Source organism: Pavona decussata, unplaced genomic scaffold (genome assembly GCF_977016875.1).
Source record: "Pavona decussata unplaced genomic scaffold, jaPavDecu1.1 SCAFFOLD_134, whole genome shotgun sequence".
NCBI lineage: Eukaryota > Metazoa > Cnidaria > Anthozoa > Scleractinia > Agariciidae > Pavona > Pavona decussata.
This window is the reverse complement of record NW_028145547.1, coordinates 3,180,716-3,202,210: the sequence shown is the minus strand read 5'-3', so window position 1 is coordinate 3,202,210 and position 21,495 is coordinate 3,180,716. Positions and strand designations below refer to the sequence as shown.

Below are 21,495 nucleotides of genomic sequence, written 5' to 3'. Positions count from 1 at the left end.
TTTTGTCTAGATAGACAAGATAACTACATCGATGTGCAAGCAAATCAGTACGTCCGGAAGAGAGACGCGAGACGAAAAGCCCAGTCTTCGGGAAACTTCGGAAGGTTTAAGCTGATACAAATATTCAGATTTTGACTGGTTAATTGTCCTTCTACTTTCGCAATTAATTCTAATAACAACCTCAATACTTTTCGTTGCCCATGATCTCTTGTAGTAGAGATGCACGTGCCAAATGTCACTTTACGTGTAAATTTTGATTGCAGCACTACGGCAAAGAGAAACTATAATTGGGCCAATATTTCAACAACTGGTTCATCTAGCTAGTCTTCCCCAGGGCCAGAGCCAGATCTCTGACCCCGAAGAAGACGTCGTGTTAGCCCTGAATTTCCAACGGCCTCTGTTGGTGCTCTCTGGTTAGCATGAGAGGCCCACACCACCCCCGCCCCCACCATCTAGATTACAAAGACTTATGGACTGATAGAGCAACTACTGGTCTCCCCCAAAGCATATCTCTTGACATTGCCCACTATCATTTTATTTTTATTTATTTATTTTTTTTATTTGGAGCTGGTACAACACTGAAAATCTAAGGTGATTTGAAACAGGCGCGGAGAGGCCGCGGGAATAAAAGAACGAGCGGCCCTGGGAAAGAGAACATTGACAGTAATGGCGGGCTTAGCAACATGGTCTCCGAGTTGAGGTGAGTGAAATATGTGACTGCGTCTTATTTTTACGGCAAAAGGGATGCTTTACTAGAAGTCTTCTAGATCACACAATAGAGAATTACTTTTTATTGTGAGGAGTATTACAAAATTTTCTGTCGATCTCCACAAGTAATCCAGGGACAAACACGAAGAGTCATAAACAAAGTGGTCGCGAAGGATCAATGATTTGAAGCTGTTGTTGTTGTGCTTAGTCTAGTCGACGCTTAAGCTGATTTTTATGTTTTTGTAATCCTACGATGTTTTTATAGATCCTTTACTTCTGTTGTAGAGAAGACACAATACGTTTATGATGGTAAACTGGGATTCTTACACGAATGCTTTAATTAAACATTTCATTTTAATTAAATTTACTCCACGCATGAATCACTGCTTTAAATTACAATTGTCGATAAGTTTACATTGTTAAGACTTGTCAAGTGGAATCTCAATTTCTTTAAAATTTCGTCGTTCTAACTTATGGTTTCGTGTAAAAAAAGTATTATATAGATGTGAAGTGATTGCCGATGGATGATTTACTTCTATCGATCAGTTGAACACTGATCTTTTTATAAATTAAATTTAAGCTCGTATATTTTTTTCGAACCAACTTTGTGTTTATTGAATTCGATCGAACGATTAATATGTTTTTTCAGGCACGGCAGTCACAGCTTTTGATGGATCAATGCCACATGTCTGGTGAAATAATCTCAATCAAAATATTTGATCAATAAGTAAATCAAACTTAGCTTCATAGGACGGTCTGTATAGTAACAATTACTACTACATACGTGCGAAACATATGGTTATACTATGGTAACCTGGACGCAATACTACATAAATGTACATTTAGATGCAGTCAATGTTGAGACACCGGGGTTCCAAGCATGTAATATTCAATAACAAATCATGGAAGTAAATTTACAAACATTTTGTTCACAGTTTATAATGAGAATGGAGAAACATAAAAATAACTTTGGTGGACCATGAGTTCAATGCCAAGATTTGTAACCAAGATAGTTGGAGGAAAATTGGTGACAGTCCCAGAGTACCATGATTCCAGATCTTCACGGCAAAGTGGCTACAGTTTAAATGCAACCTATCCGTGGGGGAGATATGATCCTGTCCCAGCACATAAGATTGGGAGCAGGACATACCCTGTCCTCCCACCAATCTCTGATGGTGAGATTACATTTGTCTCTCATGCTTAACCCTTTAACCCCTAATATCAAAGAACAAATTTCCTATCTTGTCCCCATACTGGTAGTACTGGGAAGAAGTTATTATAAATTATATCAAGAAAATTCACCTTGGGTGATTATAATCCTCAATTCTCATAACCTCAGGGGTTGAATGAGCATTGATCTTACAAAGAGAAATTTGATACTGATCACTATTAGGGCTTAAAGAATTAGTGATGGTCAACAGATAAGCACCGTAGCACTTAAATCTGCAGTCCAGTGGCTCAAGCCAATGGTCTGTGCCTGTGACTTTACCCATACATTTTCCCTCTCCATCCAAGTGTATTACATGAATGGGATAATAAAAAGCAGTTTTTTTATTTGTTTTCTTGGACTCATTTATTTACAGAAAATCACCTGTCAAATGAATTTTATTTATATCCCCATTTCAATATCTCTTGGAACCCCCCACCATCCACCCCCCAACCCCGCTACCTAGTGCGGTATGGCTTTTTAACGTAACTCCACAAGGATATAGGTTTTTGAGTCACAACTGTACTAGACAGGCCTGTCATCTAACCTTGAACCCCCCTTCTGATTGTGGTAAGTGTTGTTATATGTATAAATTATTTATCTCTTTTTTAAATTAAAAGACAAAAACAGGATTGGAGAAGTGCAAAATTTTTGTCATTAACAGAGGGTCAAGGTTTGACATCCTAGGGACAATTTAATGAAACTTAACCACACTTGTAATTTACAAGCTGGAGCTAATGCTTTAAGTGCAAATACAAGAAAGAACACAATAATGAGTTCACAAGCAAGTTTAGTATTACTCAGTGAAGACTTCTAACTGTTATTTTGTTGAGATAATTTGATGCAAGTGCAAGGGCACAGTTTGTTAGCTACGAGAGTAAAAGTTTTATCAAGCTGGCCCTGGGTGGCACACCCCTTCCCAGACATGAATTGAATACGTATACCTACCTTCTTCTTCACCCTCCACTTCTCAAGTGGAAATTTATGCCACTTTAAATGCTATGACAGTTAGTGATTGTAATTACAGGTGTACATGCTATAATAGCATTATTATAAATTTATTGTGAAAGTAAAGTTGATATATAATTTGGTAATTCTTTTACTCCACATCAACAGGTCGCTCTGATGAGTTATCGTCAGAAAACCTTGCTCAAAGTGTTAGCGATGCACTCATTAATGTCAGCAAGGCAAAGCTTGTTAGTGTCCAGCGCAAGTTTTCTAGCCTAGATACAGACCACTCTGGCCGGATCACTACTGAAGAAATGAGTCAAGTGTTACTTAACAATCAGATATTCATTCTTGGACGTACACTGACAGCACTTGTCAAGAAGTTTGAGGCTGATGGAGGAGGTGTACTGCATGAGCGGCTGATAAAATATCTGCTAGGTAAAGCCATGCATGCATGTACCTGCCAACTGCCATGTTTTCAAGATAAGCCTCCAGACCACATAATTATATACCTGTTAAGTTAGAAGTGTGGAGGCAAAGACAACCTTTAGGAGAGAAATAAAGAGAAAAATGGGTGGGAACTAAGAGTAATAATAATAATAGTAATAATAATAATAATATTAATAATAAAGACAATATTTAATGAGGGAAACACCGGAATTTAAGCTGACACAATGATTAATTGGGGTAGCCCTCAATAAATACAGTCAACTCTCTCGTAAGCGACCACCCTTGGTGCACGACAAAGTGGTCGCTTACGGGAGGTGGTCGCTTACGGGAAAGATCAACAAAATGAGCGTAATTTTACCTTAGCAGCTAAATTAGGCAAATAGAAACTTATTTATTTGATTTTTTCACATTTATTCATTCTTCTGATGAAACTTTGTATAACATTTCGGAACAGATCTGTCCCATTTACCTACAGATCTTATTATAGCCATCTTCTCTGTCTGCAAACTGTTATTATCTGTCAGCAGTCTGGGGTAGCATCATTAAAAATTGAACTTTTGTCACTGCTAAGTCATGATTTACTAACGATCATACGTGTCATGTTGGGTGGTCCCTTACCGGAAACAGAAAACAAAAGAATATGTGTAATTTCTGGCCTAAAAGTGGTCGCGGTCTTTTAAGAAATTGAGTGGTGGTCGCTTACAAGAGAGCTTTTGAAACAGTATTTAACTGAGAAACAAAACGGTTGTTTACGAAGTGGTCGCTATGAGAAAGTTGACTGTATAAATACGGAATTAAAAAAGAAATTTGAGAGTACAGTGACAAATCAAGGTACAATGTAATCAAACAGGTTTAAAATTAAGTAAAAAAGGGGAAAAAACCTAAAAAATTATCCCTGACTTAAATTTTTTTAACTTGTCTAAACTATATGCTAAGATAAGGATAAGGAATTCCAGGCATGTACTCCTCTGTACAAGAAAGATCTTTGTCCTGTCTTTGTCTTGTAAAGGGGAGGGAGGACAGAAACAATAAAAAGGAAAGAGAAAAAATATTGAAATATAACAAAAAATTTTGCAGCAGAAAACAGTACCGGGGTGAGAACTGCAAGAAAACCCGGAGTGAGAACTAGGAGGAAATAGTATGGGAGAAGGGAGTTTACAGTAAGCCCTCGTGCTTATTAGAACTGTGATACATACAGCCAATATTATTTAGTGATCAAGGGACTTCTCAATACAGAATCAGTGTATTAAATAAGTGTTCAGCAATATTTTGAAAATTAGTAATTAAGTACTTAATTAATCAAATGAGTTCAATTACATGTGTACATGTACATGTCTCTACAGATTGCCACGCCTCGGCAACTGGATGGCAGGATAGACGGAAGTTAAGTGCCGCTGGTTTGTCAAATCCCGTGCGTACACATACTGGCCAGTCTTTTAACAAGACAACAGATGAACAACTCCTGTTGGAAGTCGAAAATCAACTTATGCAAGATGGAGGAAACTGGAATTATGAGGAACTGAAGTCGTCATTTCAGAAATATTTTGATAAAGGATCAAGAAGTGGCCTCTTAGAAAACAGAGAGGTACATAACTATTCATTAGGTATTTCTATTAAGTATAACCACAGGGCATTTCTATTCATTTGGTGATTTCAACTCTCCTCACACACAAGACAAAAAGTTTGTAAAGTTGAAAGTATTTTTTCATTAATGAACACCTAATTTTTGTTTCACTCAAATTATCGCCTGCATTTCTACATGTGGCCTAATCAATAGCCCTTTTCACGGTTGATTTTTCTCATTTGCATTACAATGTTATCCAACATGGATGCTAGGCAATTTCGGGCTAAAACTACAAAATAACCCGAAATTGCCTCACATACATGCTAGATTTCATTGTAATTCAAATAAGCAGAGTTAATGGTGAAAAGGGCTATTCAAGCATCTGTTGTTCCATTTCCTGCTTTTGGTTTCACTGACTCATCTTTTGGCTTCATTCTTCTCAAAAACTAAGCTCAAACCAGCGGGAAGGACACAAGCGATAACTTCTCTGACTAAAGTGAAGGTCACGTTCCAAAATTCAGACACTTTCAAACAAAATGAAAAATCAGCCTAAAATTCAACCGCTATAAAATCTATAGTCAATCTGTCAGTTCTGTAATTTTAAAGTCATAGATCATTCTAGGTATTGACAAGTTGATTTGTTGTTTCCTTGTTGCTTTCATCAATAGCTGAAAATGTTGTGTAAACGTCACAATCTTCCTATCAGTCGATCGCTGTTAGAAAAGCTGCTCACAAGGTTTGATACAGATGGAGATGGTTGGGTCAAGTAAGTTTGGGATATGAAAATATGTCATCATCATTATCATGGTTCTCATTATCATTAACATGATTATCTCAGTCTTTAAATCTATTGAGTAACTCATGTAGTAAAATATAGTTAAAATGAATTTTATAATTACCTGAGTTTACCAAAAAAAGAAGTGCCGGATAGACCATTATTAAAAATAAGATTTTCTTTTCTTTTAAGTCTTTAACTTTTACATGTAGTAAGATTTCTGTAAACAGTTAAATGTGTACTGTCAGTGTTTATAAATGTGGGTAAATATTTATTATTACTCAAAATAATTATTATGTTGTTTCTTTTTGTTTATAGCTTGAGGGAGTTTTCAAGATTCCTTGAGAAAGCTGTGTCTATTGTTGCTCTTGGAAACTCTTTGAAGTCAGATGGGAGGATGTCTAACAGAAACTACAGCAGGACAAGTGCTGTGAAGAAACAAAACAGCAGTTTGACAGTAAGCACTGAAACACAGACAAGTTCAGGTACGGCTGTAAAACTTTTCTTCAAAATGTCATACGCAGTGCAAATAAAAACCTTTAGCGTGCATTTCTTTGGGAAAATCCAAAACCGGATTTTTGATCCAAGATCACCTGGATCATGGTGCGTCAAAGGAACCGACGAATCCTTACCCAGAGTGTATTCGTCGCTTCCTTTGATGCACCATATGCATGATCCAAGTGATCTTGGATCAAAAATCTGGATATGGATTTTCCAAAAGAAACACACCCTTACATTCTAGTATGAGTACAAGAATGACTAGTCAAGTTTTTCCAATAGACAAATAGCATGTGACAATTAATAAACCAATATCGTTTTGTGGGAAAAGGTAGCTTTCAATCATTTTAGTGCTCATTACTTTTTGTGAGAACAGCGCAGTGGCAAAAACAAGTCCTCAAAAGGTAGGTGATCTCCTCTTTTTGGAATCACAAAAGGGCTTAGCTATCATTATTCATAACAACTCAATGTACATCAAGGTCGTCATTTGCAAAGAGTAAAATGAAGCTTCACGGGTAATATCTTTTCTTAACACTTGGCTAAAAACTTAAAGTCAAGTCTTGTATATTTATAGTTGTTACTCGTACTAGAATCTGAAGGTCTCTAATGAATCATGTGCAGGTTTTCAGTTTTGTTTTCTCAAAACTATGTAAAATTGATTGATAGGCCATGTCAGTGTTTGCTTGTAAGACATATAAAATGGTAGATCAAGGAAATTAAACCAAACAATAACCAGATGCAGGTTTAAATATTTTTCCAGGATAGCTTGAGAAAAATTGAAAAATGTTGGTACAGCTAGGTGTTAAGAACTCCAGAGAACTGCGAAATTAGCCAGTAATATTTTCCATTCTGGCCATGCATTGATAATAATAATAATTATAATAGTTTACCAATTTATATAGCACGTATTTACATGTGCTGATCAATAGCGCTTTACAATCATATGTTTAAAAGAAAACGAAAATAAGTTACCGTGAGAATAAAGTAAACTAAGTTACAAACTATAAAAATACTTCTTAAAAAGATAGCTGGTTTTAAGTTGAGATTTAAAACTGTTAAGTGATGTTGCCTGACGAAGCTCCAAAGGTAGCTCATTCCAGAGTTTCGGAGCTGCTTCTGAGAATGATCTTGCTCCCAATGATCTTGCTCCCAATGCATTCAATGGTCATTACAAGTAACCTGTTAAAAACTTGTCCCATTAAATATTTTCAGATTATTCTATTTTGTTGATTAACAGAAAATATCTTAATTATTTGCTAAAAGCAAACAGCTTAATAATTGACATGCACATGTAAATATACATGTTTGTTGTTCAATGTTGTACATGTGGATATAAATGATAGTATTAATCTATTATCTCTAGATTAAATTGACATGCATTTGCCCTCTAAAAATTATGTCTTAGTATACAAATTATTTGTAAAAATGCCTGAGATATTAACCTAATTTAAATGCAAATAAGAATGCTGGCTTTATTGTAGGCGAATCCATTCATAAACGGAGTGAAAGTCGTGTAAAGGCAACACCAAGTGATAAAGGTATAATATGAATGTCTCACATTAAAGATTTCTAAAAATTAATAACTTATCTCTGTTCAAATATATAACAAGCATTCCAATTGTCAGCAGATTTGATACATTGTGCCTGAATCAAAATAAAAAAAGGTTACTTTCGGTCAGTTTCTTGTAAAAGATGAAAATAAATCAGAGGACGTAAGATCCAGTTATTTTCAATTCATAAAAAAACAACAGTCCTTTCCATTAAATAAATTTTATTGATAAGGCTCACAGAAGCCGTTGTACCGGTAATTATGTTCATTACACATTCAAAGTTTTTTTTTTAATAAAGTTAGGTCATTGACAAGCCGAGAAAAGTTTCCTCAAAACACTCACAAAATAACCTGAATCCGCTAACATTAAAGTTAGATAATTTAGAGAATTAAACATTAGAATTAAACATTAAACATTAGAGTTGTTTTGGTCTGAAATAAGGTATAGATTTTAACCGTTTTTGTCTCAAAGTCTAAAAATGGGTATGAAGTCTTGATTCCAGAGACCAGGTCTGAAAAAGGGTACCGGAAAATTACATATTTTGCTCTGAAATAAGGTCAGAGTTTGGAAAATCAAGCCGCACACCCCTCCCCCCCCCCCCCCCCCGTCCGTTAACTCTCTTATTCTTCAGGATACAATGAAAATCATTTCAATTCGTAAACTGACTGCTTCAAACAGTCTTGTTTCTCAAAAAAGAAAGCATTGTCGTTCCACAAAATTCTATAACTGCCGGTACAAAACAATTCACTCAACACGTTAAGTTGAATGTAGAAAAAACTAGGGCCCACCGATATTGTTACCGGTTGACTAATGTGAAAAATCTTGGGCCCACTGATTTTCTTCGTATGCTTTGTAACTTTCCTCTGACAACCCTTTCCAGGTAATCTCAGTGCGACCATAAACTGATGTTTGTTGCCTTTATAATTTACCATCTTAAAGTTGAGTTTTTGTAACAAATGGATGAGGGAGGACTTAGTTTCTAAAGAAACTGTGGTTCAAACATGTGGAGCTGCGTCGGTGGGGAGTAGAAACAAATGTTTGGTTTATCAGCAGAGTTGATAACTAAAGGTAAAATTGGCCACCTTAAAGAGATTCGAGTGCTGGCGGTAAATCGAGCGTTAGCCCTTCGTTGGAGCGATTCGCTCGAAACGTCAGCACTCGAAGCTCTTTACAGTGGCCAATTTACCTTTAGTAAGCAACTCTGTTGATAAACCAACCATTCGTGAGTATTTGTAACCCAAGTTTCTTCCACACAGAACCCGAACCTGTCAAGCTATCCATGCGACGTCGCAACATATACGTGTACCCCCCTGATGAATACCTTGACACGGATCCGCCGTCCCACCCCCCTGAGGAGCAGTTGCAGTTGGAGTGGGTGTAAGTAGTTCAGTTCGCTCGATCTTGCTGTAGACCACAAGCAGACCGTCTTTTCTGTCAGGGATAGCTGAACGACAGGACACGTGTCGTTGAGTGTCTACGATTGACCTCCTTCTTTCGTCCTACGTTTCCACGCAGCAGGTGGATGGACGGATGAGTACAAGACTGGCTGGCGCGCAACCTAACGACCTGGCCCAAGTTATCAAAGGCCAGATAACTTTATCCGGTGGATAAGGCACTCTTCAGGGTCTGAAATATACTTCACGCTAAATGTTGTCCAAGGTTTTCGTACACTCCCAAACATAACTGTGGTTAGAGTGTGCATATTCGTTTTTACAAGAGGAAATACTAAAATCTTTGCACAGATTGAAACTGTCGGATAGTGACTTATCCACGGGATAAAGTTATCCGGCCTCTGAACAACTGGGGCCTGCTCTGCTCTTTTCCCCAGTTTCAGTTTTTAATAGCAGTCGAGTTCAGTTTTTGATCATCGGTAGATTCTTTTATTCAGTTTTGCGTTTTAGTTTTTTGTGTTTTGCACCATTTCAGACCACTTTAGTACTGGCCTAGTAACACAGCATCGGCTCAGATGCCATAAACTACGAGTAGTCGAACGTTTTCGAACATTTCCAAGTCTACTCCCATGTTTCGCTCGCTTTACTCTATCCCTAAGAAAAATAGGGACCTAGTCGTGGTCTAGAATCTGAAATGCCGTTGAATTATTCCTTTAAACCTTTAAGCCCTAACAATGATCAGCATCAAATTTCTCCTTGTAATATCAATGCTTATACCCCTGAGGTGGTGAGAATTAAGGATATGATCACCCAAGGTAAATTTTCTTGATATTTTAATAACTTCTTTCCAGTACTTTTTTAAGAAAAGTAGGGGGACAAGATAGGAGAATTTGTTCTTTGATATTAGGGGTTCAAGGGGTAAGGTGCAGTAATACCTTTTTGTCTATGGCTGACTTTAGGTACGGCTACCGAGGAAGAGACTGCCGTAACAACCTATTGGTGCTTAGTTCAGGGGAGATCATTTACTTCACTGCAGCAGTGGCTGTCATTTTTGACGTGGAAAATCACAACCAGCGACACTATACTGAACACACAGATGATATTAAGAGGTAATATACACCAAAGCCTTATTATTATTATTATTATTATTATTTTATTTTAATTAGTAGTAACACAATGCACAATCGTACAGAGATTTCATAAGAGTTGATGACACAACGGGAGGGGACGGGATGGGGGGAGACTCGAAACTCTTGATCCACTCTAGCCTACGTATCTGGCGGTATTGTCCGCGCGCGAATATAAAGTTTTGGCGCGCGAGAAATCACCTTTTCCCTATTCCCCTCGCGGCTTCGCGATTTGTTCGCCCAACTTCGCCTTCGCCAAACATTCCACCAGCTCCACAGACTAGGTCCTCTCTCCTTCAGGTTCCGTTACTACCTACAATAAATGAATCAGAACGGTTTGCGCTGCAAACAAGAAAGACTTCAACCTGACAATTCGCAGCTAGCGAGGTAACATTAAAACACCTTTTGTCGTCTTTAGTTTATGCCTTCATCCTGACGGTGTTAGAGTAGCATCGGGACAAGTCAAAGGACATGGTGACGATGCCAAGGTAATGAATTTTACCTCCAATTTTATTTGTTCAGGTATGTTCATTAATTTGTAGGCTTCCCTCAGTCAAAACTGTATTTTAAAAGACAGTGTTATACCCAGGTCTTTGGCCACTAACCATTACCCGCGGTCACTGAATCCGTTTTCAAGCTCTCAGCTTTAATCAAACGTACACTTTGTACAAAAGATAAACGGCCATTAGCTTGAGCTAAGGGAGTCCTCATAATGACAGGCGAACTAGGAATGTGTCTTAAATATGGCCGCGGGGCATGCTGGTAATCAAATTCCACTATCGAACATTTTGTCAATCCATAAACTCCATAACTGTTTGAATAACGAATGGATAAGGAGGTTAGTTTCTAAAGTAACTGGTGCTGTATTTGTGGGGAATAGAAACGAATGCTTGGTTTTGTCAACTGGGGCCCGTTTCTCGAAGGTCCCGCTAACTTACCGGGCCCGATAAGTGTATTTGGCCACCGTAAAGAGATTCGAGTACTGAAGTTTCTTCTTAACAGAAGTCAATTTTTGTTAGCTTTGAATACTTAATTTTAAAATCTTATAATTCTATGAAAACATTGGCCAAGTACCAAGTCTGTAATCACTGTGTAATCGGCGAAAAAAACATTTAAAATTATACTTATTGAGCCCGGTAAGTTACTGGGACTTTCGAAAAACGGGCCCAAGGTTTGATAAGTTAACTTGATCACCGTAAAGAGATTCGAGTGCTGAAGTTTCAAGCGTTAGCCCTTCGTCAGAACGAATCAAACAGTCCGATTCGCTCTGACGAATAACACTTGAATCGTCAGCACTCGAATTTCTTTACAGTGGCCAAATTAACTTATCATCTCTGGTGATAAAACCAAACAGTCGTAACCGTTTGGTTGGCTGGCTCCTGTAAAATAATTTCATTCCAATAACTTTACTTTGCAGGCAGTATTGATTTTGGATGGAAGCACAGTCCTTTTCTTGAATCGATCCTTTCACTAATATAATGATTTCATTCATCCAAGTCATCACTTTCTATACATTTCTTAAAACTTGTGTTCCAAGTCAATTCAACATCTACCTATTTATTTATTTATTAATTCCTTTATTCTCAGCAGTTGTTGGTTAAACTTTCTTTTGGTGTTCATTTGCTCTTCTTTTTTCGCCATGTAAGCCTCATATCAGAGTGTGGAACTCCAGTTCCTTGGAAACCATTTGTGTCATTGGAGTGGACTATTTTGAAGATGCCGTCTTTGCGCTAGCGTTCTCTAACAAGGTGAGTTTGTGTCACTGAAAGTAACAACAGAAATGCTGATATTTTGGGTGTTTTGCAATCGATCACTGGGCTTAAAGGAAAATGGAGCCGGTAGAAAATTTTCGAAACTTTGGGTGTACCGCTCGAGATTGTATCATTCTTACACTCGCCGCTTGAGCGGTCTCTTTAATCGACTTAAAAAACAAATCATTTTATTTATGTGTCAATGTATTCAGCGCAGAGCACTAATTGGGGACACTTTCGAGATCGCGGAATTGAAATTTAGAAGTGTTTTTTTTTTTTTTTTTTTTTTTTTGGGGGGGGGGGGGGGGACCGGAGTAGCCGGAGAAAAATCTCGGAGCAAGGACAACAACCAACAACAAACTCAACCCACATATAACGAGGAGTTCGGGAATAGAACCCAGGCCACATTAGTGGGAGGCGAGTGTTCTCACCACTGTGCCATTCCTGATACCCAAACGCTTCGAACGACAGCAAAATAGTAAAGTAAGGAGCGATGCTTGCAGACTGGTCAGTTTGTTTATTATGGCGATAAACCAGAAACCCTGTCGGTGTTGTTTGTTCTGTTGGCATCCACAATCTGAAAGTTTTTTAAATTCGATTAATCCAAACTGGTGGAATCCTCGGAAGCCCGTCAATCGATGTTTAACACTCAGAAACGTTAATTTGTGATTCAATGGTAACATCGTGTAGCAGTCATCTCATCGGGGTGTATACATAGTGATAAACTCGTCTGTAACAATTTATTTATTCATTCATTTATTTATTTTTATTTATTTTACAGAAAAGCCAGGGTGCATATCTTGCATCAGTCGAAGACAATGAATACCATACCGTGACTGTGTGGGACTGGGCACGAAAGAAAAAGCTCGCCTTGGCCAGGGTACGAACACTATAGAGACCTGACGTGCGTTATTAAAAATGCACAAAAACATTTTGGGTCGAAAAAACTATTTTACGTTCATAAATTTTACAATAATAATATTGATTGGAAAACACATCAGGATAGTTTGCAGGAAAAACTGCCACCAATCGGTAGGAAAAGGAATTCGGAGTTTTAGGAAATGAGGCCTGGAACCGAGTTATATCATGCTATTGTAATTATATGTGCTGAACAACTGGAATTGCCCGAAAAGGAATGTCAATTTGTATCTTAATAACACGGGGAATTGAATTATCTTTGTTTTCGAAAAGACAAAAAAAAAAATTTTGTTTGCGTTGGTACGAAAAATATTTTCGGCATTTTCTTATTTTTTTTAATCATTGTCTTTTTAATTAGTCTCAAAACCTAGACCATCTTTAATCCATATAAATATTTATAGAAGTTTAGAATATTTATAGATTTTATAAATATTTGTAGAAGTTTATGATTAAGTTCATGTTTGCGTTTGTTTTTGTGGCATTCAAAATACGGTCAGTAAACCTTATCTTTGATTCGTTACCAGGGTAACATGGATCAGGTGTTAGCGGTGAGCTTCTCGCCGTTTGACAGTCATCAGCTGGTCACGTGTGGTAAGCAACACGTGACCTTCTGGGAGTTGGAAGATAACAAACTGAAGCAGTCACGGGGAAGACTTAGTGTAAGTTATACACTGTTATATGCTGTGCTTTCGCCTTTCTCGTTATCTGAATCTTATAGTGAATTTTCAACAAATTATCGTACTTTAAAGGATGTAGGACTTACCTTTTAATACCAAGAAACCAAGGAATAATGGACTAGTTAGTTGCTGTGTCCAAGGTGATTGCGCGTTTGCTTTACGACCCCCTAGGTTAACAAAACCCACGCCACTTTCTCAAACAATCGGACTTAAAACCTAAACCAGTCGTGCCTTGCTCATACTTATTTTCCCGCGCTTGGCGCCGGCTCCATTTTTACATTGTTTACATTTTTTGTGATTGGCCAGAATTGGTTTTACGACAAGCAATTGAAAACGGCTCTGAGATGCTTTACCAAAGCGGCAGTGCGCTCGACACTAACGAGGTATAATCTGCTAATCAGATTGTATAGCAAGTGGAAAATGGCGCGCGTACTTTACAATCTGGTGTAAATACAAGGTCTGCGCCCGAGATGACTTCACGTTCCTTTCTTTTCTCTTCTATTAGAAAAACCACCGACCAAAGTACGTGTCCTGCATCGCCTTCTCAACGAACGGTGACGTGCTCACTGGAGACACAGATGGCAGTATATGTGTCTGGCCAGAAGGTTTGTGCTCCTAAGCTACATAGTCCCTTAAGCTTTTTTTTTTTTAGTAGGGGTCAAGCGAGAAAGGAAGTATGTAAGCCCCTGCGAAAACTGCAACCTTGGACAAAACTGTTAAGAAACTTTAACTTTTTGTCGATCTGCAAATTCCACCGCTACATTGTTACATCAACAACTCAGCCTCCCCTCCCACTCATCAGTGTTGATTATCGTCCGGTCTTCAAAACAACATTGAGTGAGGGGGAGGGGGAGGAGTGAAGGTTTACCACTCTCCAGACGGTGTTTTCCTTAAGCAAGATTGAAATGTAAGCGCAAAATTCGCTTTTTTCTCAACACGTTTTGTCCAAGATTGTGGTTGCAGTTCACCCAACGCGCGGAAATTCCAGGCAGGCGAGAGGACTTTCCCGCGTGGTCGTGTGTTTCGCTTCTTGTCAATCCATAACTGAGACTACTGAGGCACTGTTCGTAATCTAAGGTGTGATTTTTTAGGAACAAACGAAACCCCCAACAATCCTTTGACAGCCTTGCGTACCTACCGTTTACATTTAAAAATATTCATTTTAAGCACCAGAAGAGATGTCATTTTCGAATTATTTCAGTGGTTTGGTTTAATGATAGAGACTACTGTTTTTTTTTTTTTTTTTTTTTTTTTTTTTTTTTTTTTTTGCTTAGAGTTTGTTATTGTTGTCGTTTTTAACTTAACTTAGTAAAAAAATATTACTGTCGTCATTGTTTTACTCTCCATTAACCGACCATTTTGGCGAACTCTTATATGAATCAATTCTCAGTGTGATTTTGACGCCATAATAGTGCCAAACAACCTCTTGCTACTTGATAAGGGGCACCCTCTTGGTACGAGTACGGGGCATGAGAGATGCGGTGTCTGAACTGAGCCCCGGACCCTCTCGAACGCAACCACTTTTGATTTCAAGAGAGATTTTATTCCTTAGGCGCTATGAACATTGCATTTTCATTTGTTAATTTTTTTTACCTTATACTACGAAAAACTCTTTTGACAGAATCTAACCAAATTGCCGAAGAACTTGGAGTTCGGAACGCGCATTCTGTGAGTATAGCAGTGTACATGCATTAGTAAAATTAGCTTGTTGACATGACAAAATATATAAGGCCATGAGCTAACGAGCTAGCACTGTCTCTATGTTTCTAGGACTCAGTCTACGCTCTCCTGGTCCTGCCCAATGATGTGCTGTTATCTGGGGGTGGTGGTGAGTCTATCGTGAGAGCCTGGTACAGAAGGCCGAGATTGGTAACCACCAATGTTGAGTTAAAGGTGGGTAGTTACTGATAGAGTGGTCAACTCTCCAAGATCGGGTTCCAGAGATATCTGTTTCTTGACCGGTTGGAGTTTTTTCTAATGCAAAAATACCGAATGAGTTTCTTAGATTTGTAGATGTGATTCAGTTCGGTTATGGTCCGGTCGTTATGCCACTCTTCAGGATCGTAGTTTCAGATTTCTGATCTTCGTTTTGGAAGGAAGAAAGGGTGCTTATTAAATTTCAATGATTTTTAAATATAGTACAAAATTTGTTAGTGACAGAGAAGCCTGAACTATAAGGCGGGGCTTATGATGCCCAGGCTTCCCCTTGATTGAAATATGACATTTTATTCCTATTAATGAGAACTGAAATGTTCGGTAGCTGCGTGGAACTCATAATCAGTAAAACACATCATAGTTCATGTTTTCAAAAGAAGTCCAAAAGTAACGGTGTTTGCTCAAATTTTGCGAACTTCTTTTGAAAACTTTGGCACATTTCTGCTGTCTAACTTCAAACCATAAAATATGACATTACAGTTTTGTGCGCGCAGAAGGAGGTAAAATAACGATATAAACAAAATACAACTAAAACGCATGATATTTGCAGTGCTTCTATAATATATAAAGAAGGAGAGTAAGAGGATACGAAGGACTGCAATGCATCCTTAGTGTACTGAATAAAATTCATTCAAAATATAACAAACAGAGTAAGGAGAGGTAATTTTGAGCACTAGAGTATTTGGTCAGATATCCTGTTTGTCTGATAGATGCCCAGAGAAGTCAGTGGAGTGCGTTCTCTCGCCTTGGGGACTGGAAACCAGCTCTATATCGGTACAGTGGACAACAACATCTGGATTGCGTCTCTTAATTTGGACTTAAACACTCCTCTTAAGGGGGCTGTTGCTAAATCTGTCATACAGGTTAGTATTGAGTGCTGGGTCGTGTGCTACTGCGCAGGCGTGGGGTGATACTCTTTTTACTTGTGGTATTTGCGGGACTCTTTTTCACTGAAGTCCGTTTTGCGGACACTCTGCGACTTCCTCGCGCATTTTCCGCGGCCTCACGATCATAACGCCATTTACTTTACTTGCTTCGAGTTCTGATTGGTTCATTCTGTCGTTTGTGTCGGCTGGGATTGGTTAGAGGTTTATCATGAGTCGTGTGACTGACAGGGACGTGGCAGAGCCGTTTTAAAAATGTATGTTTAGTGATGCTACATACCAAACTATGGACAGTTAGATCTCGCTAATGGTAAAGGTAAATGCAGTTTAAAATAATTAAAAGCAATTAGCATGTAGTCAAGATGAAAGCAGTATATGTTTTTCTCCCCGTTTGTTTTAGGGCCACTGTCAAGACTTGCGGGGTCTCGCAGCTCACCCCAGCTCTCCAATGTTCGTCACGGGCGGAAGCGATAAAATAGTTCGGCTGTGGAATGCCGCTGACCGCCGTGTCGTGTGGACGAACAATAAGGTGGTAAGTCAAGAAATGTGGTTACACATAAAAATTAAGGACGGTGCGTACTTTTGCTACTGCGCGTACGTTTTGCGCATCTCGCGATAGTCCAAGAAAGTCGGGTTTCTTAAAGGCGGTGCCTGCTAAAACAGAGATATTTTGCGCGGTTTATAACTAGCGGGAATAGCAGATCTTGGCAAGGGTTATTGGAATCCGAAAAGAAAATCAGGGGTAACCATGCATTTTTCAGAGATCATTAAGCTTCAATTTTGGGAAAACATCTATACATTGCTTTGTATTTTGGCGCTTTTAAAATTATTGTTGCTTGATTATCTCTAAAAAATGCATGGTTCTTTTTGGATTCCAATAGCCCTTGCTAAGATCTGCTTTTCCCGGATTGTCATAGTCCGTGCAAAAATACCTCGTTATTAGTAGGCACCGTTCTTAAAGCTTTGATGGTATTTTCTTTTTAACACCATTAATGGCAGACTCTGAAAATGGCGCACGCTCACGGTTTGAAAGAATTTGATGGACTATAGATGCAGATTATTTACATACAAGCCCTTCAACTGAATTCTTTCAAAATGGAACGTGGCCTACATAATGTCGTATATTTACGAAATCTAGTTATTCAGCTCTTATTTATTAACTGTAGTTTAATATCAAAGTCTTGCGACAGAACTGAAATAGTTCCAAATAAACAAAGTTAGCTACTGCCAGAGACGGTGGTGAATTTGGTGTGAAAGCTTGCCGGTACTCGAATTGGTTTGGTGGGGGGGGGGGGGGTTAAGAGTTAAGGCCAACCCTTGGGGCTGCTCATACCTATATAAATTCATAATTCTACACTGATTATTTCTCTCGTGATTTCTGCAGTTCTGCATTTCGAGATAAGGATAATTAATTTAGGTCACAGAAAGTCCGACTTTGTTGCGGGTAGTGAGGAAAGTCATGATAACCGATGAACGATATTGAAGACTTCGCTGTAATTGAAGTTTCTGAACACATGCTTTCAGGGTTCAGCGATTCAAGCTGCAGCATTTCATCCCGACGGTCGTTCCATAGCAGTAGGCTTCAAGAAAGGAGGGTAAGTAGGCCAAATGGAGAAGACTAAATTTTTAAAGAAACTGTTCTACTGATAATACGATAGCCTCCCTCGCAAGCGCTCTTTCGGCTCGTCACGTAATCTTTCCTCGGAGGAAAGAATGCGTGACGAGCCAAAAGAGCGTTTGCGAGGGAGGCTGACAATACGAGTTCCATTCCCCGAAAAATAATTCAAGTTACGTAAATCTGGGGGCTTGAGATCCCCTACACCCTGCCCTGCTGGGCGTATCACTGTATCAATAGCGAAAGTTACACTGTTCAATTCAATAAATGTTGTCCTTGCTCTTCAGATGGATGTTGTTGAATTCATCAACTGGAGATGTCATTCTCGTACGAAAATCCGAACCGCCGGAAAAGATCTCGGAAATCCAGTTTTCACCTGGTAAGCACCAACATTTCTGGCAATATTCAGTCAGTGGCGGTTCTTAACCCCCCACCACCACCACCATCACCTTTTGTTTTTCCTTACTGTTTTTTGTGAAGCTGTCAGGATTGGGAAGTTAACTGATTTATCACTTTTGTGTTTCAGATGGAATTCATATTGCTCTTGGTTGCCACGATAACGACGTGTACATCTATGAGCTGCAAAATGAAGGGAAGTCTGTTTCACTAAAAACTCGTTGCAAGGTAACATCACACAATGTGTTTGGATTAACGAGCTGTCCAAGGATAATGGGTTTTTTCCTCTAGAGCTGCAGTACTGTGAACTGACCGCAAATGAAAAAATGCAATATTTGCACCTGCGTGTTATGGCGGGCCACTCAAATTTCACAAACAAAGGCAATCTTATTTTTACAAAGTGAATTTAATAATAAGCTAAGGTTGGGTAATACATAAGAAACAAAAAATCAACGATAAAATCGAACGACGTCTCCAAGTCGGCATAACACCATTTTCAAATTCAAAATGTTCAGCGAATTATTTCTGACAGTAGGTCATTTTGAACTTGAAAATGGTGACATGACCACTCCGAAACGTCGTTCGATTTTATCGTTGATTTTTGGTTGCTTTTGTATTATGAATTAAATTAACAGTTGAATAGATTTTGCGGAGTGTGAAAAAGTTTTATTTCAAATTCAATCTACCATTGGTACAACTTTATGGAAAGCTCGAAATCTCTGATGTTGTGGGACTATTGCAGGAAAAGAGGTCTTCCTATTATCAAGCCCCGCGTGGCCGCGCACCTGTTTTCCCGCTCTTATTTCCCGCTCTTTTTCCGGTTGGGACGTTCCGCCGCGGAAATGCAAATTCGTGTTCCATTACGTTTTCTATCTTTTACACTAATTCCAGGCCTTACACCGCCATTCCTTTTACCTCAACAGGCGCGTAGGAGGGGGGGGGTTCGAGGGGTTCGAACGAACCCCCTTTGAAGATCAATAATGGCGGAAGAAACACTTTTAAATAAAGTTCTTGTGGTTGAAATACATCAACCAAGGGAAAATAGAGATATAAACCCGTTCTTTAGGCCTTTTTACTGATCCCAATAGAATTTGAATAAAGGCGCGCCTTCCGTATGACAAGTTAGTTTCCCTGGTCACTGAACCGCGCTGCCATGTATTTAGAATTGTTTAGGTGTTAAGGAATTTTTTTGTTTAGTGCTCACAATACTCCTTTTTAACGACATCGTTTTCTTCTGTAGGCCCATACCAGCTCTGTGAGTCACTTAGACTGGTCCAAGGATGGAGAAAAACTGCAAAGCACATCTACAGATTACGAGTTACTATTCTGTAAGAAAAACAAAACTTTCGTTATGATATTAAATTCATGTCCAAGTCCTCAAATATGGGCCAGAATATGCTAACCTGGTATCAGGAACTCTAAAAAGCACTACCCAATGGCAGTCTGCAGTTCCTTAGCGTAGCAGTGCGGAGATAAATAGTTTTTTTGTCTCAAACGGTCGTTAAGATTCAGCATTTAAAGATCGCTTGAAGATCAAATGTGATTAAAAGTGAGCCGAGTGTTAACGGCCCCGAAGTAGTTCAGATCTCGAGCTGAACGCAGAATGCTTCCTGTTGTTGTTGCTGTTGTTGTTGTTGTTGTTGTTGTTGTTGTTGTTGTTGTTGATGATGTTTATTTCTTTTTGCGTTGTGGTCGTCGTTGCTGAGGTGCCTTTGTTTTTTGTATCACCAGGGGACGCTTTGCAGGGAGACCAAATAACCGAGTCAGCGAGTCTGCGCAATACTGACTGGGCAACTCACAATTGTGTCTTGGGTTATCCTGTCATTGGTGAGTAACAGTGATATCAAAGTAACCTGCGCCGCAGACGGAATGTTGTAGTGCCTGTTGACATGAGGTGCCCATGGCCATTCAAATGAAGATATCGTGTTCGTTTTTCATCATTTTTTCAGTTGTGAATTCAACTATTCTTGGACATGAAATGTTCAATGCCTGTTATTAAATCCGTCTATTTATCCGTGTAGGAATCTGGCCGGATGGAGCAGACGGTACAGACGTGAACTCCGTTGACCGCTCCCATGGCAAACAGTTACTAGCTACTGGTGACGACTTTGGTAACGTCAATCTGTACAGATATCCCTGTGTCAGCGACAAGGTACAAAATTCGATTCACTCTTTGAATGACCTTGCACGGCACTAGAATTTAAGTGGGAATTGCACTGACACTGTGGCGCTTTAATACAGAAGGACTTTTACACTCTCAAACCTTTCAGTACCTATAACAGAATGCACAGTAACCTCGCCTTCTCGAACAAGTTCTTGTTTTCCTGAGTGTTCGAGAAAGCGACAGTGAAGTGTAGACATATTTACTTATTTAACTGAATCACACTGAGAGTGCATGGAGTACGACATCTCGTTGGATGTAAAACTCATTATCGTTATAATCTTACCATGATAATTTGCTTTCTTTTAGGCGAAGCCAAGGGTTGTTCAAGGCCACAGTGCGCATGTCATGAATGTACGATTTCTTTCCGACGACACCCGATTGATTTCCGTGGGAGGTCGGGACGCGAGTACCTTACAGTGGAAAGTGGTCAAGTCTGCGTAATTCAGAGGACCGCGAGAACAGTCGGCTGGCAGGCTGTTCCTGCTGAGCAGGGGAAAATGAAATACAACTGCGTTATACTCACATTTAAGTGAGAAATGGGACGAACGAAAATAAACGATATCCCTAAGGATGCTAAGGTTAATATTATTATTCAAGTAATGTTGGTTGGTAATGTCAGGTACTGTTACATGAAGCAGTTTTAGGGCTTATTCTAGAGGCGCATGAAATTTGCAGAAGAAAATTTCACCAAGGAAGACTTCATGTATTTTCCAATCCACCATACCGAAAAAGATGGCGATTGGGTACATTTACCCATAATTGTTAGCGTACGAAAACCCTAAAAACGCTCATAAAAACGTACAGAATAATCCTGGGTCCCTTTCGTAAAAAAACATCCTCCTGAAATCTCAAAAGGGTCACATGTAGTCTGCATTTTACAACAAGCTGAGATTGCCTAGTGTAACAGCGCCTTTAATGAGGGTGTGAATGGGGTTAA

General features: G+C 39.0%; 1 protein-coding gene across 3 annotated transcripts; it reads left to right on the top strand.

Moving 5' to 3' along the window:
* The first annotated feature begins 652 nt into the window (after positions 1-652).
* On the top strand, positions 653-21,473 carry LOC146467757 (echinoderm microtubule-associated protein-like 2). Of its 3 annotated transcripts, none has more exons than XM_085125320.1 (25): positions 659-700; positions 1,644-1,883; positions 3,032-3,301; positions 4,657-4,898; positions 5,546-5,643; positions 5,971-6,137; positions 7,632-7,688; positions 8,957-9,077; positions 10,051-10,200; positions 10,637-10,706; positions 11,865-11,966; positions 12,751-12,849; positions 13,412-13,546; positions 14,070-14,169; positions 15,186-15,232; positions 15,335-15,457; positions 16,210-16,362; positions 16,784-16,915; positions 17,908-17,978; positions 18,286-18,377; positions 18,525-18,622; positions 19,635-19,722; positions 20,126-20,221; positions 20,416-20,546; positions 20,865-21,473. In XM_085125320.1, exons 2-25 carry the CDS (start codon positions 1,688-1,690, stop codon positions 20,997-20,999), a joined length of 2,973 nt encoding a protein of 990 aa, XP_084981446.1. In that variant the 5' UTR covers positions 659-700; positions 1,644-1,687; the 3' UTR covers positions 21,000-21,473. The 3 variants fall into 3 exon arrangements, with proteins under 3 accessions (XP_084981448.1, XP_084981446.1, XP_084981447.1); XM_085125321.1 differs by having other exon boundaries at positions 662-704; XM_085125322.1 differs by lacking the exon at positions 7,632-7,688 and having other exon boundaries at positions 653-700.
* Positions 21,474-21,495: the final 22 nt, after the last annotated feature.

What these genes read in the sequence shown, in the direction of transcription:
- LOC146467757 (XM_085125320.1), top strand. Translation starts at nt 1,688, where the DNA reads ATGAGTTCAATGCCAAGATTTGTAACCAAGATAGTTGGAGGAAAATTG. An exon ending in CCTCCCACCAATCTCTGATG is followed by an intron (nt 1,884 to 3,031) that starts GTGAGATTACAT and finishes CCACATCAACAG; the next exon opens with GTCGCTCTGATGAGTTATCG. An exon ending in TATATGTGTCTGGCCAGAAG is followed by an intron (nt 14,170 to 15,185) that starts GTTTGTGCTCCT and finishes CTCTTTTGACAG; the next exon opens with AATCTAACCAAATTGCCGAA.